Source organism: Anarrhichthys ocellatus, unplaced genomic scaffold (genome assembly GCF_004355925.1).
Source record: "Anarrhichthys ocellatus isolate YVR2014 unplaced genomic scaffold, GSC_Weel_1.0 scaffold52, whole genome shotgun sequence".
Lineage (NCBI taxonomy): Eukaryota > Metazoa > Chordata > Actinopteri > Perciformes > Anarhichadidae > Anarrhichthys > Anarrhichthys ocellatus.
This window is the reverse complement of record NW_022280082.1, coordinates 1,634,630-1,651,399: the sequence shown is the minus strand read 5'-3', so window position 1 is coordinate 1,651,399 and position 16,770 is coordinate 1,634,630. Positions and strand designations below refer to the sequence as shown.

The following is a 16,770-nucleotide window of genomic DNA, read 5'->3' as shown; positions in this document are numbered from 1 at the left end:
GCAGCTCTTTTCCAAAGGTCAAAGGGTCCATTGGAGTGGTCTTCCTGATCAATTAAAGGGTGTTATCATAAAGTGGTACCACATGTAAAATACGTTTCTCAGTTTAATGTGTGATTTAGCATTCATGAACAATAAGAGCATAACGTGATGTCGGCACATTAATATGTACTGAAAATAAAAGTAATTGCTTTTTGCCTGGGAAAGGTCTCAAGGAACAATTCCAGAGAAAGAGACGTTGAATTTATTACTCTGGTTAAAAAAAAAAAAAAAAAAAAAGCCTGCAGGAAACAGGTGGGACTGGTGAGAATCAAGTAAGAAAAATTGTGTTCGTATGGAACCAAAGCATTATGAAAAAATAGCATTTTAAATGGCATTTCAACATGGCAGACAAGACCATCATTTCCTAATTTGGAGTTAAATGTTTTTACAGATCTATTACATTTGATTATCTACTGAATGCAATGCAAAGCTGGAGTGATTCTGGAGACTTAAAAAGGGCTCATACAGATTTTGCATTTTGTGTTTTTAATAACAATCACGATCAACAAGTCAATCAAACAATATTACTGCAAAAAAACCTCATCTAAATATCACCTAAAGGCAAGATGACTCTGACTGGGCGAATGTCAAAAAGTACAGGGATTGAGAATCGTTCTCCTGACTCTAATGAGGTCTAACTGTACATCCAGCCACTGTCATGTAATGACTTTTCCCCCCTCCCTTATTCTTTTTTTTTTTTGTTCCATTAGGGCTTCACACTGTAAAGGAGCACCAAAACAAACAGAGAGGGAGCAGAGGGATGAAAGACTGCAGTGTTTTTGGGAACTACACACGCGATTCCTTGTCAGCTGGCTGGAGTGACTGGTGACGGGTGAGTTGATAGGAGAGCGAAGGACTTCACTGCATTTAAAATGACACGACATTTGCAATTATTGCTGGAGAAAAGTGCTCTGATTCAACTTTCTGGGGATAGTCCCCTTTTAATACGATAAGACTGACGTCAAACATATACTGGATCACATACAACAAGTCAAACTAATTAGTTTGTTACTGATTAGTTTGTATACTAATTAACTAGTTAGTTAGTCACAAGGAAATGTAACAGTACCCTTAGTTTAATATAAAAGTGTTTCCACCGATGGAGATAAAGTTGTTTTTTGTCCCAGTTAATGAAACAATCCATATATGACAAGTTGCATAACAGACCAAATCTGCCATTCGTGAAAAAGAAATTCCATAAAAATACTGTTGCGTAACACATGTTCTTTTCCAGTATATTCTTTGATGTCCATAAATAATTTGAACCTGTTAGAGATGAAAACTTCCAGTGAATGGCAGTGTGCTCATGGCTTGTATCCATCACAGTTCTTCGCTTCTATACAGGTCCCCATCCTCTTCTTCTTCTTCTTCTTCTTCTTCTGTCCATTCTATTAGATGCACCGCAAATACAAAAAAAAAGGCCATTACTACTGGCTGGCCAAAAAAAAAAAAAAAGTTTGGCTCAACTTCTTTGTTCATTCACTTTCCATTGCAAATCCAGCAGGCATTCTCTCAGCTCTCCTTTTCCCTGACCACAGCTATGGCTTTGGATACAGCAGCAAGTCTGTCCTTTCTCCTTTTGTGTTTGAAGATAGTGTCCACGGTTTGAAGGGAAGGGAACCTAAGACAAGGTGAAGGTATAACATCCAGCCTGAAAGGACCCTTCCATTGTTCAGCAGAGCACAATCTATATTTGTGACTATTGACAATATCACCCCACGGCTAGAGACAGGAAAACTGCCCTACTGAGATTAGAGATTAGAATTTGGTGGAAATATTGTAAAATAAACAACGTAAGTCTCTTTCATTCATTGTACTTGTAGCACCTCCCGATCTAGCTTTAGGAGTGTGTTATCGACCTTCACAAATCTAGAGGGAAATATTGAAAGAGCATGCTTTGATTGCAAGATGACGTTTGGTTTGGATTTTTTAAAGAGGAAAATAACTATTTGTCATCCAGAGTGGGGGAAGAAATAGAAAAGAATGATGACCTCACGTTTTTAGGAGAAATCTGCATCCTTACAAAAATGTGTGACCTCCAGAGTGATGTTCAGATCTAGGCCATGAGAACACAGGGTCAGGGAAAGTATTTGTCACAGCTAAGAGTCCAAAAGTCATCGAGCATGGGTTTTTCGTCAGTACCTAGTAAAATCCTGCCGTGCTACCTCGCCTTTCACGTCTTCTCAGCTACACTTGCAAGACTTCACGATCATGTTGGAGAGCTGCTCCACTACGGGGGTCCGTCCAGAGTAGTAGAGTATAGTGAGGGGTTCCAGGTCTTTAGGGACACAGCAGGGGGAGGCCGATGCCTCGGGATTCAGAGTGTTGTACAGGCTCAGCAGCTATTGGAAAGCACACAGGAGAGATTGTATTATATTCATAATCTCATGAGGGATTTAGTCTTGATAATAAACTTGCTAGATTAAATCAGTGGGATAGCTCGACTATGAGTATCTATAAATAATGCTGTGACGCGCCCAGAACGCAACTTAGGGTTCAGTGTCGCGCTCGAGGACACTTCGACACGCAGACGAGAGCCGAGGATCGAATGGCAAGAGACGACCCGCTCTGTCCACTGAGCCACAGTCGGCCCTGGTAGATTTTTCTTTTATAGTGACTACATTTTCGGTAGAAAGTAGTTTAAAAGTCTTGAAAAGTGTTTGTCCCGTGAAGACCCCTATTGAGAAGCAGAGGTCCCAAATTCAGTTGGGATATCCACTTCAAAACAAAGAAACTAGAACTATCTGCATGGCTATTTACCACTAGAAGTAAATGACAAACTATATGCATTGTGTTGTAATTTTCACTGTGGGATCGGTGCTTCTTACCGAGCTGTGTGTTGTATCCGAGCTCCTCAGGTAAGGACAGGGCCCGGAGCAGTAGTTGGCATCGTAGCCACTGGGCTCATGGATCCACTTCCAGTCCAAGTCACGACGGAAATCGATGTGGAGCCGGCGAACGCAGCAGCTCTCCTCCGTGTTTCTGTGATGTCGATGCACAGCAATAGTTAAATAAATTAGCCGCCAAATCAAGTTTTGTAATGGTGCTCCTAATAGTAAATATCTTCTTTTGGGATATTATAATATGTGTATAAGCTGATGCATACGGCATTAATAAGCACAAGCTTTTCACAATTGTGTGATTAAGAAACGGAAAGGATTTGACCCAAAGACTAAATGTACTAACATTGTACACTATTTTCTAAAGATCATTCATGTATCCCTTACGAGAAACAGTAGTTTGTGTCCAGCGCTCTCTTGCGTCGGCGTGTGGACTGAGTGTCCAGGCGGTGGGGTGGGATCATCATGAGGATAAGGTGAGGCAGGTACTGGTCCTTTCTCTTCTTCAGCTGATCCAGATCCCAGCGACTCTGCTCGTCGTCTCCATCCACACCTTAATTATAGACACGATGCACTTAAACCAACTATTTAGTGACTTTTTTCTAAATTGTTGGATTAAGGACCACATGAATATGCAACACAATCCATTGCAGCTAAACTGACACCTGGCATAAATAACTATATGACAAAATATTGTCGAAGCCTACCTTTAAACTTCACCTCCAGCACCTCATTCTCATTGTCAATGATGTCACCGTTTGGGTTGAATGTGTGACAGGGACAGTGCACACTGATTTCCAAACCCAGATTAGTTCCTGGTAGCACACAATGGAAAAGAGTATTTCTAAAAAGAAGGCCGAGTTAACAGTCTCCCTCTTTAAAATACAATGCTTACTTGCTCACATTTCTGAGGTCAAACATGGGATGATCATTAGGAAATAATCATAGCTTTTAGAGACAACAAAGGACACAGTCTTACCTCTGTTCGTCAGCCATTCCCGCACTGTTTCAGTCACATCGAAGGAGACCCACTCTGAAGTACCTTTGGTCAGCACGTTCTTGGCTGCAAGGTAGCGTTGTTTCCTGATGTGTTCATTTGGCCTTACAATCTGCAGAGCGATAATAATAACGGTCACTCTAAAAAGTTCTCTCTCTCTCAATAGTGGACCAGCTTCAACAAAATAACACGTAGAATAGAGCGGACACAGGGGAGGACGTCTGTGCGAGAAGAAGCTCCAATTCGTCATACTCGTGATTGTTGTTTTAGTTATCCACTTGTAATGAATCATGCTGTGAGCTCAGATGTGATTACTGGAGCATGCAAACAGATGGTAGGCGGGGGAAAACAAGTTTATGAAATCGCAGCATATATGTGACATTAGACTCAATTAGGTGATTAAACAAGACTTAAGCCACATGATCAGCAGTAAATTTGCTCTGCACTAGCTGTGCCATTGCTCTCCTGTTTTGTGTCCAACTGACAAATGTAAGTCCAATATTCACTCTTCTTTTTCGCTCTGTTTTTCCCTTTTGAGGGAAATATCTGTCTCATTAGCTTGTTCTACTTTCTAAACAAGCTAGCTAACTAGTAGCTAGCCTTGTCTGTACTGTATGCTGTTCCTCAGCCAGGTCGGTTATAGTTAGTTTATCAAAGCTTGTTTGCTGAAATTAGCTGCCTGCTGTGGGAGGAAACGCGGTTGTAGAAGGCAGTGATATTTAATAATACAGTAAATTATTGTGCCGTGAGACCAAAACAATAATCTAAAAAAAAGTTAGAGCTGCAGCGTTGGATGTTGATGTTGAGCAAACTCTTTTTCGTATTACCTCTAGTTCTTTTATTTTTCCACAATATGAAAATATTGATATATAGACATCATGATGTGTGCAGTCATAGCTTTGGCTTAAAAGGGTAGTTGTGGTTGTTCTGTGTGTACAGTGGGAGCACCTAATGTATTAAGTAGCGTTAACACAATGGTAAATTACTAGTCCAGCCCCTGACTTGTCTCTGGAGTAAAACATTACAAATGTACACATTTATGCTTTCCATGACTTATGAAGAAAGTATGAACAAATAAAATGTCTCACTCGAGTATGACTCTCGTCGGCTCTCTTCAGGATTCCTCTCCCCTGTGTAACGCTGGCCACCAGATTAACCTCATCTGAGGACCAGAGTATCTGTGTATGGTGGTATGTTTTCAATTTTATTTCAATAAGTTGCTTTATATTGAGTCGTTAATGCCAAGGACATTACAAGCAAAGATCAGGGACCTGATGACGTTGACTTACTGTGTTGCATCATCACAATCAGCAGACCAAAGCCCCTTTTTAGCTGCCTAATAAACTTTGCCTACTGTTTTAGGGACTAAAGAATAAAGACCTCTACATAACCAAAATGAGGACTGCATTAGATCTGGGCTGACAGCGCTGCACTAACAGTACCCCTGTCACGGTTCTGCTAACATTCTGCAGGCCTGTTTGTGCTTTTTGGCTTTTGGTCTGGCTGTTACCCATGCATGCCTGAAACCATAATCTAGTTTTTGTTGACTCCCTTTGCCAATTAGGGCCTGAAATCATGTTGTGGAGAACAACTAAACAGCTTATGTAAGATATGTTCTTGACAATTTGACCCATCTAATAACAAAGAAAAGAGGCTTTGAAGCTCCTTTGTTGCCTTGACCGTGAGCTTTGCCTCTGATCCTGGTAGAAGGACAAGGAAACGGTACCTTTACGCACCTGGTAGAGCTCAATCCGCTGTTCATTCCTCTTGGAACTTGAGTTTGGTACCCTCAGAGCTCGAAACTCTGCTCTGAAGAGGTTGGTTGAGTTCCTCTCCATGGCGGAGACATTGAAGCGGAAAACCTTAGAGGTGATGCCTTTTGGGCAGTAGAGCAGATCGTCTGGATCAAAGGAATACAATAAAAGTTTTGTGAGAGAAGAGGCTTGGAAATTCGTATCAAGTTCTGATGCAATACAAGCAGTTTATGTCCGAACACGGACCTCGAATGGTACATGACCTCTGGACAACATAATACTTGCATTCTGATCTCCTTCATACTGAATTGTTTAACTGAAAAGACTTCCAGTAGGCCTTCATCACAGCAGACATGTTGACTCGTCATAGTAGGAAAAACTGGCTCTGTTGTATTAGAGTCCCAGTAAGTCATTACAGTGTGACAGTGAGCCATGTATGCACAAAACCACGACCCTGAAACAGAAGCAGCTAAATGGAATTCAACCATCATTCATTTTATTATTTAAACCTGTGCATGTTCTCTTTTGGTAAGCTGCTGTGCAAAACCAGAATGTCCTTATGAACAAGATGTTGGCACCATAACAACTAAATGATACTTCTAAACACTCATGTCTGCAGCTGACATTAAGGCTGTGAATGTTGAACATTCAAAAAGTTAACAATAGGGCTGCAACTATTGATTAATCAGCCAATTATTTTCTCTATTATTCATGTAATCTCTTCGTCAATCACAAAAGTAGTGACGACAATGCCTATCCAAATTTTCTTAAGCCCAAGAGTTTATCTGACGAACACTAAAAAGTACATAACACCGAAAAAATACTAATTTTGCTAAATAAGAAGACAAGGGAAAACGGCAAATCTGTACAATTGAGGAGCTGAAACTTTTGAAAACTTTTTTGAACCTTTTCCAGCTGAGTGAGGGAGAAGTGGGTTGGGCGAGGGGTTTCTTTGGATCAAACTTGTATACGCTTGATGCCAGAGTAATTTCAGTGGTGTTCCAAAGAGGTGCTGTACTCTGTTAACTGAGTTGGCAGTAAATGTAATCATTTCAAACTCTAGATGGCAATGAAATGGGCTTTTTTTATATATGTATATACTGTATCGTATTGCTTCAGAAATAAAGCTATACTTTAATATGAACATAATGGCTATATAGACTCATAAACCCATTCACACCTAAAATATGATGTTGGGTTTACTGACTCTTTCATGGCTGGCACTAAGTTTATCAGCCCACAGTGAATGATTAGTGTGGTTGCTTGCCTTATCAAAATTCCTCAGTGTTTCTCGAACACATTTTGTCTATATTTGGTGGAAATAAAAATGTTGTAATTGAAGTAGCAATATTATTGAGCTTAGTATGACTTCACCGCCCTGGTATCTGCGTGTCAAAAACCCTGCTATCCTCGGCCACACTTGACAACTTGTTGGACCCAAACCCCTTTCTGACCATGATGACTTCTCCACAACTCAACCTCAGTCATTGACATTTGCCAGATTCTGTACGCGTACCACGCTATAAAAGGAAATCTTTCCGATGATTGCAGTCCAGCCTCTCAATGTAGTAATTTGCCAGTCTTCCAGCAGCTTTCTGCTTCATTTGCACCTGTCACAGATTTGTTTTGGTTCACAGAGCTGCCTCAGATCCACCAAAGGTCAACAGTTTACCTTCAAAAACCATCAAAAAGCGAGTGTGTGTTTGCCCACATTAACCGAGGGAAAGAGAGTGATGTGACTGGCCACGAGTCAAAACTGTATTCCACAAAGCCAGGCTTCTGGTCCTGTTAAACCACAAGGGCCAACACACTTAGGGGCCTGTGTCTATTTTGGTTTAAATGGACTAATTTGCTTTCTTGCTGAGAGTTGGCCGAGAATATTGTGACTGATTTTGACAAAACAGGAAGAAATTATTTATGACGTGCATCATTTGTGGGAGAGCTATTGTTAAGAGGACTGAAAGCAGACGAGACAAAGTGTGTGTGTAAAAATACACCTGTAATTAAATATCATAAAGTGGGGCTACAGTAGGTACAATAGAGCTTCCCATTCACACGTGTATATATATGTAAAACTTGTATATGCTTTGAGTTTTGATCGGAAAACTTAAACGTTTAGGGCTTTATTTACTTTCTATGAAATGGCAAACATGATGAAGATGCAGAATATATAGAAATGTAATATATTTTATATATATTTACGATGTAATTTCTGTGTTTCATCCACAATATATTGTGTTAATCTGCTGGTCATTTAACTGAAGAAAGTTGCCCCTCCCAGAGTAGAGTGAGAGTGAATCTATAAAACTGTTGATCTTGCTCCAGCATATGAAAATCACATTAACCAGCTGAGAGAGTAGGCTCACTGTATGGATGTGGATATACAGGGTATTGACAAAAATGTATATTTCCAAGTATGACATCATCTTGGACACATTAAAAACACTCTGCCATGCCAATACCACAGTTTTAAGAATATTATTAGCTTGTTGACATTTTAAGTATCTGAGTGCGTGCTTATAAATATACTTCCATCTGTTCAGCACTTATGCTGTTATATTGACTTTCTGCCTTTTTACATCTGTTTTTCAGCTAATCGCATCAAACTCGGGCATAAAGACCATAACACTACGTCGAAAGAAACTCTGATCTTCATCCAACTGTACGTGTATGTTATTGTGTCTTGCATCACAAAGTTAATCTGTGGCTCTGAATCCAATGAAACCACCACGCCAACGCAAGGCACCTACCGCTTTTGTCAAAAACATTTTGCCAGATTCGAAACAGAACATTGCTGAGGGAAAATAGGTCTTTTGAGAAACACCTGTTGATTTCAAAGGGACTGTGATGCAATGGTCTTGGCTTTGCTCTGGACAATGAGGCCCTCTTTGGCTCCTACACACGCACAGCATTTATCCTATTCTACTTTCTCTGTAATCCAAACTCAGTCGGCCCACATGCTGTATGAATCTCCCTCAAGTGCTGACACATGTCCCTCTCAGCAAAAGTTTTCCACTCATAGCTTTTGTTTCTATAAAGGAAATGGCTGCGCCGAATACTGGGTTAGCACAAATCGCTTGAAATAAAAACAATGTGAGCCGAACAAGACTTTACCGATAATCTTAACAAATATTTCACCAACAAGATAAAGCTCATTATTAACCAAGCAGTGAAATGTTACGGCACAGTGACGGCACAGTGGAATCATTCAAGTTTTAGGGGGACGGATGCCGGCTCAGTTTCACACTCAATTTAGCAAAGTTAAACCTGAGCAGTGCAGTAAGTGATCTCATGCTCATGGGCCACCCGTGTGGGTAATTCACTGGCCAAGACAGGAAGTGGGGTCTTTCTAAGCTCCATCTAAATGATGTGTCGGTGAATGCGAGGGCTTCATGGGACCACTGTACAGACCGACCGAGAGAGGGATGCCTCTATCCAGACTAACGGGGAGGTGCCTCCATCAGCTAACTTTTCCTGTCCACCTCAGTTCACTTTTCCTACTTCTTCTCCTAAAGGCATCCCCATCCGCCTGGGCAGATGTCCCTCTCATTTGGGCCTGACGGGAAAGGAAGTGGGAACATCTGGGGAGAAGGACAGAATCCATGGAGGGAAAAAAAAAACGAGAGGAGGAAGAGTGGAGTCAGGAGTAGGAGAGTGACTTTCCTGGAACACTGGTGCAGAGTTGAAACAGGTTGGTGAGCACTGCAGTAACAAAGCACACCGTCCAAGTGCACAGCTAATTCACTGTTTAGTTTTACAAAACATAAAAGAGCTCTGACATTTTTTTTTTTTTTTTTTTACAAAACTGTTGAGTCACAAATATTACATAATAAAGTCCCCGATCCACTCAGAAATATGTTTTGCTTATTGTTTGTTCACTTGGATGTTTGAGCTTCACTGTGCAGAATGATATTTGTGCAGTTTGACACGAAAAAAACTGTTTTCACATTCATCAAGTCTAAGTATTACACGCGTACCTGCAAGATGATTATGTGACATCACAAATAGTCTGGAAGTCCATCTGCGGTCCAGTGTGCAACTCACAAGTGTGATGTGGCAACTTCATGCCTCCAGCACACATACACTGCGAATGGACTTTACGTTGAAGTAGGAAACATCTTGTGGCCAGCAGGTTACATTTTGAAAGACTATTTTCATATTTATAGATTGTGAATCTTATTTTAATTGTGTGATTATTAAAATAGGGAATTTATCTTTAAGTGGGGAAGCCCTATCTGACACAAATGCTTTTTTTAAATCAGTGTTTTTATGTTTCTTTATTGTGGAGCAGAGTAAAAACTCAGCGACAAAGAGTTGCTGAATTACAAGCTTTTAATACTGCAGATATTTATGAATGACATAGGAGCCTAGCTGAAGTTTTGAGATTCCGTCTAGCTGGCTCGGGCTTTCGGCGTGCACTCTTAATTTAGTGCGTAATTACGCACTACGGACCCGTGGATTACTAGCATATAAACAAGACAGCAATAGAAACACTTACTGCTTTCTGGCGGTCCGTAGACCATGTTGAATTTGTATATCTCTTTGGCATAGTACTCTGTCTCTGTGTTGTCCTGACCGCAACTTTGCTGCCGATCCCTCCTGAGCTCCTCCAGTAGCTCCTTGGTGCTGTTGTACAACGCTTGGATTTGATAAGGGATTTTATTCGGTCCGAGAGAGTGTGGAGGACTGGTCAGCCGGAGTTTGCTCAAAATCTGACCTCGTATCGCCTCGACCCTCTTTCTTTTCACATGATCGATGTCCACGGTGGCACAAGTCGACAGAGATGAGCTCAAAGTTGCGCAGTTGAGGAGGAGGACAAACAGTAAAGCCTTGCCCAGATGCATCTTTCTCTCTGCATTTGGTTCGCTCGGTAGTTGAAATGTGCAGATTCGCAGGCGAGGACTGCCGAGGTCAGTGTCAACTAGTTTTAACTTCCTTATGAACTAATGATGAAAAACTCCTCACTTAATTAGTTTTCTTGTGGCAGTCCCTTTTTTGTTATCAGCAGGAATCCAAGTGTGTGTTCGCCCATGAGACATTACTCAATTCAAAGTCCCGAACAACAGAAACTGTAAAAATGTATCCGGCACAAACGCATCTGTAGAAACAAACTTTTCTTTTGCATTCTTGTGCTCAATCCAGTAGATTCAAGTCGTCCCACGGCTTGGCACGTTTCTCCTCTTTCTGTCTCGTTAAGATCGCGTGCCTCTTTATTGTCTGTGCGGAGGCAGACCGCAGTCTGTCAGGTTAACGAGGTATATGCGACTTTTGAGCGGTCGGTACGGCCTCACGTGTTTTATACCGCTCGTTTCTGACGTTTGATGGAGGAGGGACCGCAGGCACCCGGTGGAGCCCAAATCATAACAGCGCTCACTGCGATGCATCACGCATCAACTAATAAACATGTAAAATAGTTTTTTTCTTTCCACGACAATCTTATGAGCGGTTATGAAGTTGGAACGTTTTGGCCTTAATATTCTCGCCAGTTTTCTCTTACTTAAGGCGTCTGAAGTGGAGTAAATAGCTGTCCTCGGTCTATCTTGGTCCTCCGTTATTGAATTGTAATGTGTTTTAATATCAATAGGGATCTTACAGGCTTCTCAGATCAACTGATGTTTTTCCTGGTTGTGCATCACACTGTAGCCTGGGTCGTGCTCCCTCTAGTGGCGAATTACTTTCGGTGATTCGGATATTATATTTCCTCTCTCAGAGTTTTAAGATATTGTATAATTATACACTTTTTTTGGACGCCAGTATGTTAAGATGTTTATTCTCTTCTGAATCATAAAAGCTCCGTGTTCGCTTCTGATTGTCCTCCGACAGCCTGATTTAAGGTCAGTTTTAAAGGTAAATGTAGACCAGCACAACAATCAAATCCAAGTCTGGGATTTGAAATATTAAGTCTAAAGTTCACACATTATTGCTCTGTTCAAACTTAGTCTCACAAATGTGTCATACACTTTTCTTGGACAAAAGAGAGTAATATTTCATATTATTTGTCCGATTCACAATAACTGGGTTAATAGATTTTACACATTATCATTTCATAAAGATCATTTCTGATCATCCATAGTTGGGTGCGTGTCCGCTCTTCTTTTGCTTGAGCCCTCTTACAAAGATCCACACAATTCAGCACATGCTCTCAAATGACATGCTCATTCTGGCAACATGATTTGCATTACTGTTCAAAAGACCCATTTCTTCTGTCAGTGCAGATTTTCCCATGCCCTCTGCACACCACCACCAACACAAAATTAATTCATATGCGCTGATGTCTGAGGGTTCATTTGCAGGCCCTTAAGGGTATTTGATCTTTTAGATGTGTCTCCCCCCACAGTCTGTTTTATCTCTATCCATATAGAGCATATCCACATTCTCAGACCTATTTTAGGTCACAGCTCACTCAACCACTAGAGGCCCCTTACCCATGGGGTGTGGTATTTCACTGTGTTTCTATTGCCCACCAGTTTGCAAAGCAAGAATGATTTCGTAGAATGTCCAAACTTGGTCAATATTTGGCTTTTTTTGGGGTTTTATATGTATACAACAAGGTCATTTCTTCCTCAACAGACTATAATACTTGAATGAAAATGAATCTTTCATACATGCTCATGCACCGTCTGACATCATCTCACTTGCTATCTGTTATTTTTCCTCCAGTTAAAGCCAAAAGCGTGATGTGATTTATTTTCATTATCTGTGAACGGTGCATGATGTTGAGTCATTTTGACTTCTTGCATGGAAATGGGCTTCAATCAGCAATTTGTTGCCCAACACTATAAATACTGTATATCAGTTGCAGTGAAGTTGTGTCCATTGCGCTGTTCAAGCAGCCGAACTGTAAAAGCTCTGCAGTTTAATGATAAAACCGCTAAGTATCTGTTGTCTTTAAGATTTTGGTCATAGGAATTGTGTTGCTTTTCTGTTTATTGTTTGGAAATTGTTTTCCCATAAAGTCCGTCCAAGCTCAGCCGGAAAATTCTTCATTGATAACTTTGGCTCAGTGACGTTTGAGCGATCCAAACCCAAAATGGGTGTTTGGGCTTTCTTGCATGATCCAAGAATGAGCAGAGAAGGAGAAGTCTTCATAGTCATTGTGAGACTATTTTAGGACAAGCACACTGGTATTCGTTAGCCACTTTCCCACAGTCCTCCATGCCTACTTTGTTGCATTGCGTTACAGCTTATCTCAAAAGAAAAACTGTGACACACATACATTTGTGATTGTATTCTCTCAGCAAGTGTGAACCACTTTTGTTTTGTGATCTTTCTTCTTGAGGATGATCTTCTATGAGTAAATAATTTCCTGGTTTATGTGACACACTTCAGTCAATATACCTTTCAATTAATGTGGCGTATTTAAATTCAAGTTTACATGCCACAGTCAAGTGAACATTTGGTTCTTCTGATGTCATAAAAGAGTTCCCTTGTCTCCATGTTGCTGCCGCTTCTGTCGCATCCTTTGGCATTTACAGTTGTGTTGGCAGTTCTCCATTAAGCCAGCAGGTGATGCTGCATAACAAATAATCTCTGCCGTCAGTGTCTGTATGTCACATAAGAGCAGAGAAACTCAACATCTTGTACATTTTCAGAGGATCCTGTTATATAGAAATGTACCCACTTTATAAAGGACACCAATGCAACAGCTCGGCCATAAATTCTACTTTTACAAATATAATTGTGTTCACTTTTGTTTGACAATGTTAGAAAGGTATGGATTTAATTTACTGAGGTTGTAGCTTGCAGTAGCATTGAACTGGACGACTAGGTCTCATCGGTGTAGCTGATGAAGTGACTAAAGAGTCTATTTGTAATGCTTATGGAAAGCAACCTACATTCAAGAGTCCAGACATTTTACTACAATGTTTGTACATTCCACCAAACAAGTCTTTTTTTTTTTTTTGTGAAATGCCACTTTTAGTTTGAGTATCATTTCTGCAAAACAAAATAATGCAGAATGAATGACTTCGAAGATCTATATCTGATTAATTGTCATTATCAACACCACTATTGTACAGCTCTCCTCCTTTCATTCTTGCTCTCTGCTTGTATTAAAATTGGAAATAAATATAGGGCAGAGTTATAAATCTTCTTCCAGCTGTAACTATGGGTTGAGCATCCATTTCTATTTGTTTTATCAAGTTTGTGTGGAGAGATTCTGTAATGGGGTCGTTGGCCTTCATCAGGTGGCCGTACTCACCTCATCACATGGACTGGACTGGTGCACAGAAATTACATCATCCCACACACACACACACACACACATATTGTACTATTCCAACCTGTCTGGGGATTCCTAGACATGATCCTAGCCATCACCATCAAAGTTCATTTTTACTCCAAGCGTCCTCCAGTGATTACCTCACTGCTGGGTCAGGTTTTAGTGAGTCATTCTCCGGCAATCTCTCCGTCTCGCACAACACACAGGAAAGGAATGCAGCTACGGACCGGAGGATGAAAACAAAAAACACATGCTGGTAGCAATACGGAGGAAGAAGTCCTCTTTATTTTTCCTGTAATGCAGGTTACATTCCTGCTGACTGTACTTGTCATAGAGGTAACAGCAACTGTAGTGCTTAACCTCTTATAGCAGCACAGCGATAGGAGACCGTTGTGTTAACAAAACAAGATTTTAACGTGGTTTTGTAGAGTAGACGGAGTTCATCATCTGACCACTTACACAGTCCAGACTGCTTAATACTGGCTAGACAAAGTGAGACAAACCCCAAATACCAAGCAGACAGATTTCCCTGCTACAGCATACTGACAAGCCGGCACAGTGACGTCTGCTTCGTCTGGGGGTAACAAGCCCATGAGTCATACTTGGGGAGTCGGTTGGATAGGAATGCCAACAGGAGACCCTTTAAACCCACACCAGCGGAGACAGTGATGTGTATATGTCACAGCTATACGACTTAAATGACTCATTTGATTCGTCCACCATCTGTGTTAGTCATCGGTTTTCTTAATTCATGTACATAGGAAAGGAATACCACGCCGGCTAGACGATGACTTAAAGTGAGATCACGTGGAGTCAGCGAAAGCTTGTCTCTCGATGTGTCGTTGTTCTGCCTGAGGTCTATGTCGTGATACATGTAATAAATATATATAGTAATAAGTACAGTGCTTTAATTGATTCTTCATTTCACAAATGAAAAGTTTCATTCATATGCAATAAAGCTCACCACTGTTAAATGCTTTTCTAGCGTTCTAATGTCTTGTATTACCAATAGCTATAGGATACTGTTGCTTTGTAACAATGGATGTGTAAAGAGAATTGGATGCAGCGTTGGAGCTGGGTCTGGTTCATTCCTATGAAAGTCGCTCAGTGGTGCATGTAGCCAAAAAAGTTTGACTTCAGAGTGTAGAATTACCTGGATCTTCCACACTGCTTCAGCATCAATGGATCAAGTGCACAAACGTTTTCTTTGGCCTCTCTGCCGCTCGCTCTCGGGCTCATTCACCTGAACGGAGGACCTAATGATTTAAATTAGGACTATTTAAGTGTTTTTACTGGGAAGTTGATTTACCTCCTAAACTACAGGCGTCCTTTTCTCAATGTAAGTCTATGGGAAAACTACCTTTTGGGAATAACATCACATGCTGCACCCAGAGGTTGTAATTCCTCCGTTTGGCCACTATGTAAATTGTCCTTAAAGCCCGGCGCTCTAGTTTGTTGACCAATGACTCTCCACTTTTGCCAATGTTGCACTTTGTTTTAGCACATACCAATATCCCGTACTTGTTGCAACAGTGTATGCTGTTCAACATAAATTACATAATCTCACCGAAAGTCATTGCACTGCAGCACAGAAACACTTAAATATTTTGTTATGACATCTAACTTCTGTTGAGGTTGAATGCACTTATTGTAAGTCACTCTTGACAAAAGCATCTGCTATAATAATGTAATGTGAGGAATGTAATTGCATTTATTTTACATGTTTGGCCTACCATATTTGACAATTCATTTCACACTTTTGTCCACTAGGGAGCAGAAGACCTTGAAACCAGCTGACTGAGGCACATTCCTGACATGGCTAACGTGTTAGCAAACGGGGTGCTCGCTTGCAGGAGACATGGAGGGATATCCTCGACATCCCATTGGAGTTGTGTTTCTGTCCACCTGATGAATGTAAGTCCAATATTCACTTTTGCTTTACGTCTGTTGTGGTTTCCACCAACTCTGAAGCGTTCTAGTTGGTTGACCGTCTTCACCAGCTGGTTGCTAACTTTGTCTGTCTGCTGTTTGATGTTGCATTCATCAAAGGTTGTTTCGCGAAAACGGGGTTGATGGGAGGAAAAAGACAAAACTAGACACTTAATTTGTTGGCTGCAAACCAATAATAATAAAATGCAAAAAATAAGCTCTGAGACCCCCATTCACATTATCTTCAGTCATTTGATTATATTAAAATATTAATTAATGGAGTTTTAAAGAAAAGTTGTGGTTTAGGTCCCCCCCCCCCCAAAACAAAACACTGTCATTTGTTCTTCGGTTCTTGGCCGCCATGGTCTTTGGCACGCGTCTGTGACGGCTTGCTCCCATAAGACGACATATTGTGGCGGTCTGATGTCACAAAGGTGAAGACTGTTCACTTTACATCTGGGTCTACAGGGGTGGCGATCTGCTGAGTTAAGGCCTTTTTGGAAGGCAGAGCAGAGGACAAGATGTCATTGGGCCTCTGCATGAATATGAAATAGCGCCACTCATGATGTTGATTCACACTCCAGACAAATACTGTCAAAGCTAAGGCTAAACACACTTAGCATTTTCTGATCAGCACTCAGTGAGAGTAAGAGGCCAGCAAGTTGCTGTGCTCGGTGGTGTTTGTTGTGATTACTAATGGCTGGGTTTGTGCAAGTGATTGATGGCAAGAGGCTGACGGCAATTCCAGTTATGATTCAGCTCAGTTGAATCTTGTTACCATACTGTGAGGGATTCTTCCTCGGTGACTTAACTTTTTGTTTCATGTTGAGTGTTGTGTTTATGCTGTTTTGGGCTAAAGTATACAGCTTTCACTACCACATGTGCTCTCGTTAAGCTGATCAGCTGTATTTCGGAAGGACCGAGAATAAGGCAGAAAAACAAGAACCTTTCAGTCCTTCTCTAGCTCATCCTCGCTCTTTGTGTGGAATT

The 16,770-nt window shown here is 41.0% G+C and overlaps 2 protein-coding genes across 4 annotated transcripts in view; one reads left to right on the top strand and one right to left on the bottom strand.

Annotated features, from left to right (window-relative positions):
* Positions 1-506: 506 nt before the first annotated feature.
* LOC116396071 (transforming growth factor beta-3 proprotein-like) lies at positions 507-10,885 on the bottom strand. Of its 3 annotated transcripts, none has more exons than XR_004213573.1 (8): positions 10,129-10,885; positions 5,613-5,776; positions 3,859-3,988; positions 3,587-3,694; positions 3,267-3,432; positions 2,868-3,021; positions 2,036-2,381; positions 507-1,660 (listed from the first exon to the last, which is right to left on the bottom strand). XR_004213573.1 is itself a non-coding variant. In XM_031870458.1 (8 exons), exons 1-7 carry the CDS (start codon positions 10,472-10,474, stop codon positions 2,223-2,225), a joined length of 1,227 nt encoding a protein of 408 aa, XP_031726318.1. In that variant the 5' UTR covers positions 10,475-10,885; the 3' UTR covers positions 507-2,095; positions 2,182-2,222. The 3 variants fall into 3 exon arrangements, 2 of the variants coding, with proteins under 2 accessions (XP_031726318.1, XP_031726317.1); XM_031870458.1 differs by having other exon boundaries at positions 507-2,095; positions 2,182-2,381; XM_031870457.1 differs by having other exon boundaries at positions 507-2,381.
* Positions 10,886-15,632: 4,747 nt separating this feature from the next.
* The window catches only part of esrrgb (estrogen-related receptor gamma b), a 65,497-nt gene continuing 64,359 nt past the window's right edge, over positions 15,633-16,770 (top strand). Inside the window, exon 1 of the mRNA XM_031870406.1 lies at positions 15,633-15,765. Within this exon, the coding sequence (XP_031726266.1) occupies positions 15,764-15,765 (2 nt within the window). The 5' untranslated portion in view covers positions 15,633-15,763. The remainder of the gene's footprint in view (positions 15,766-16,770) is intronic.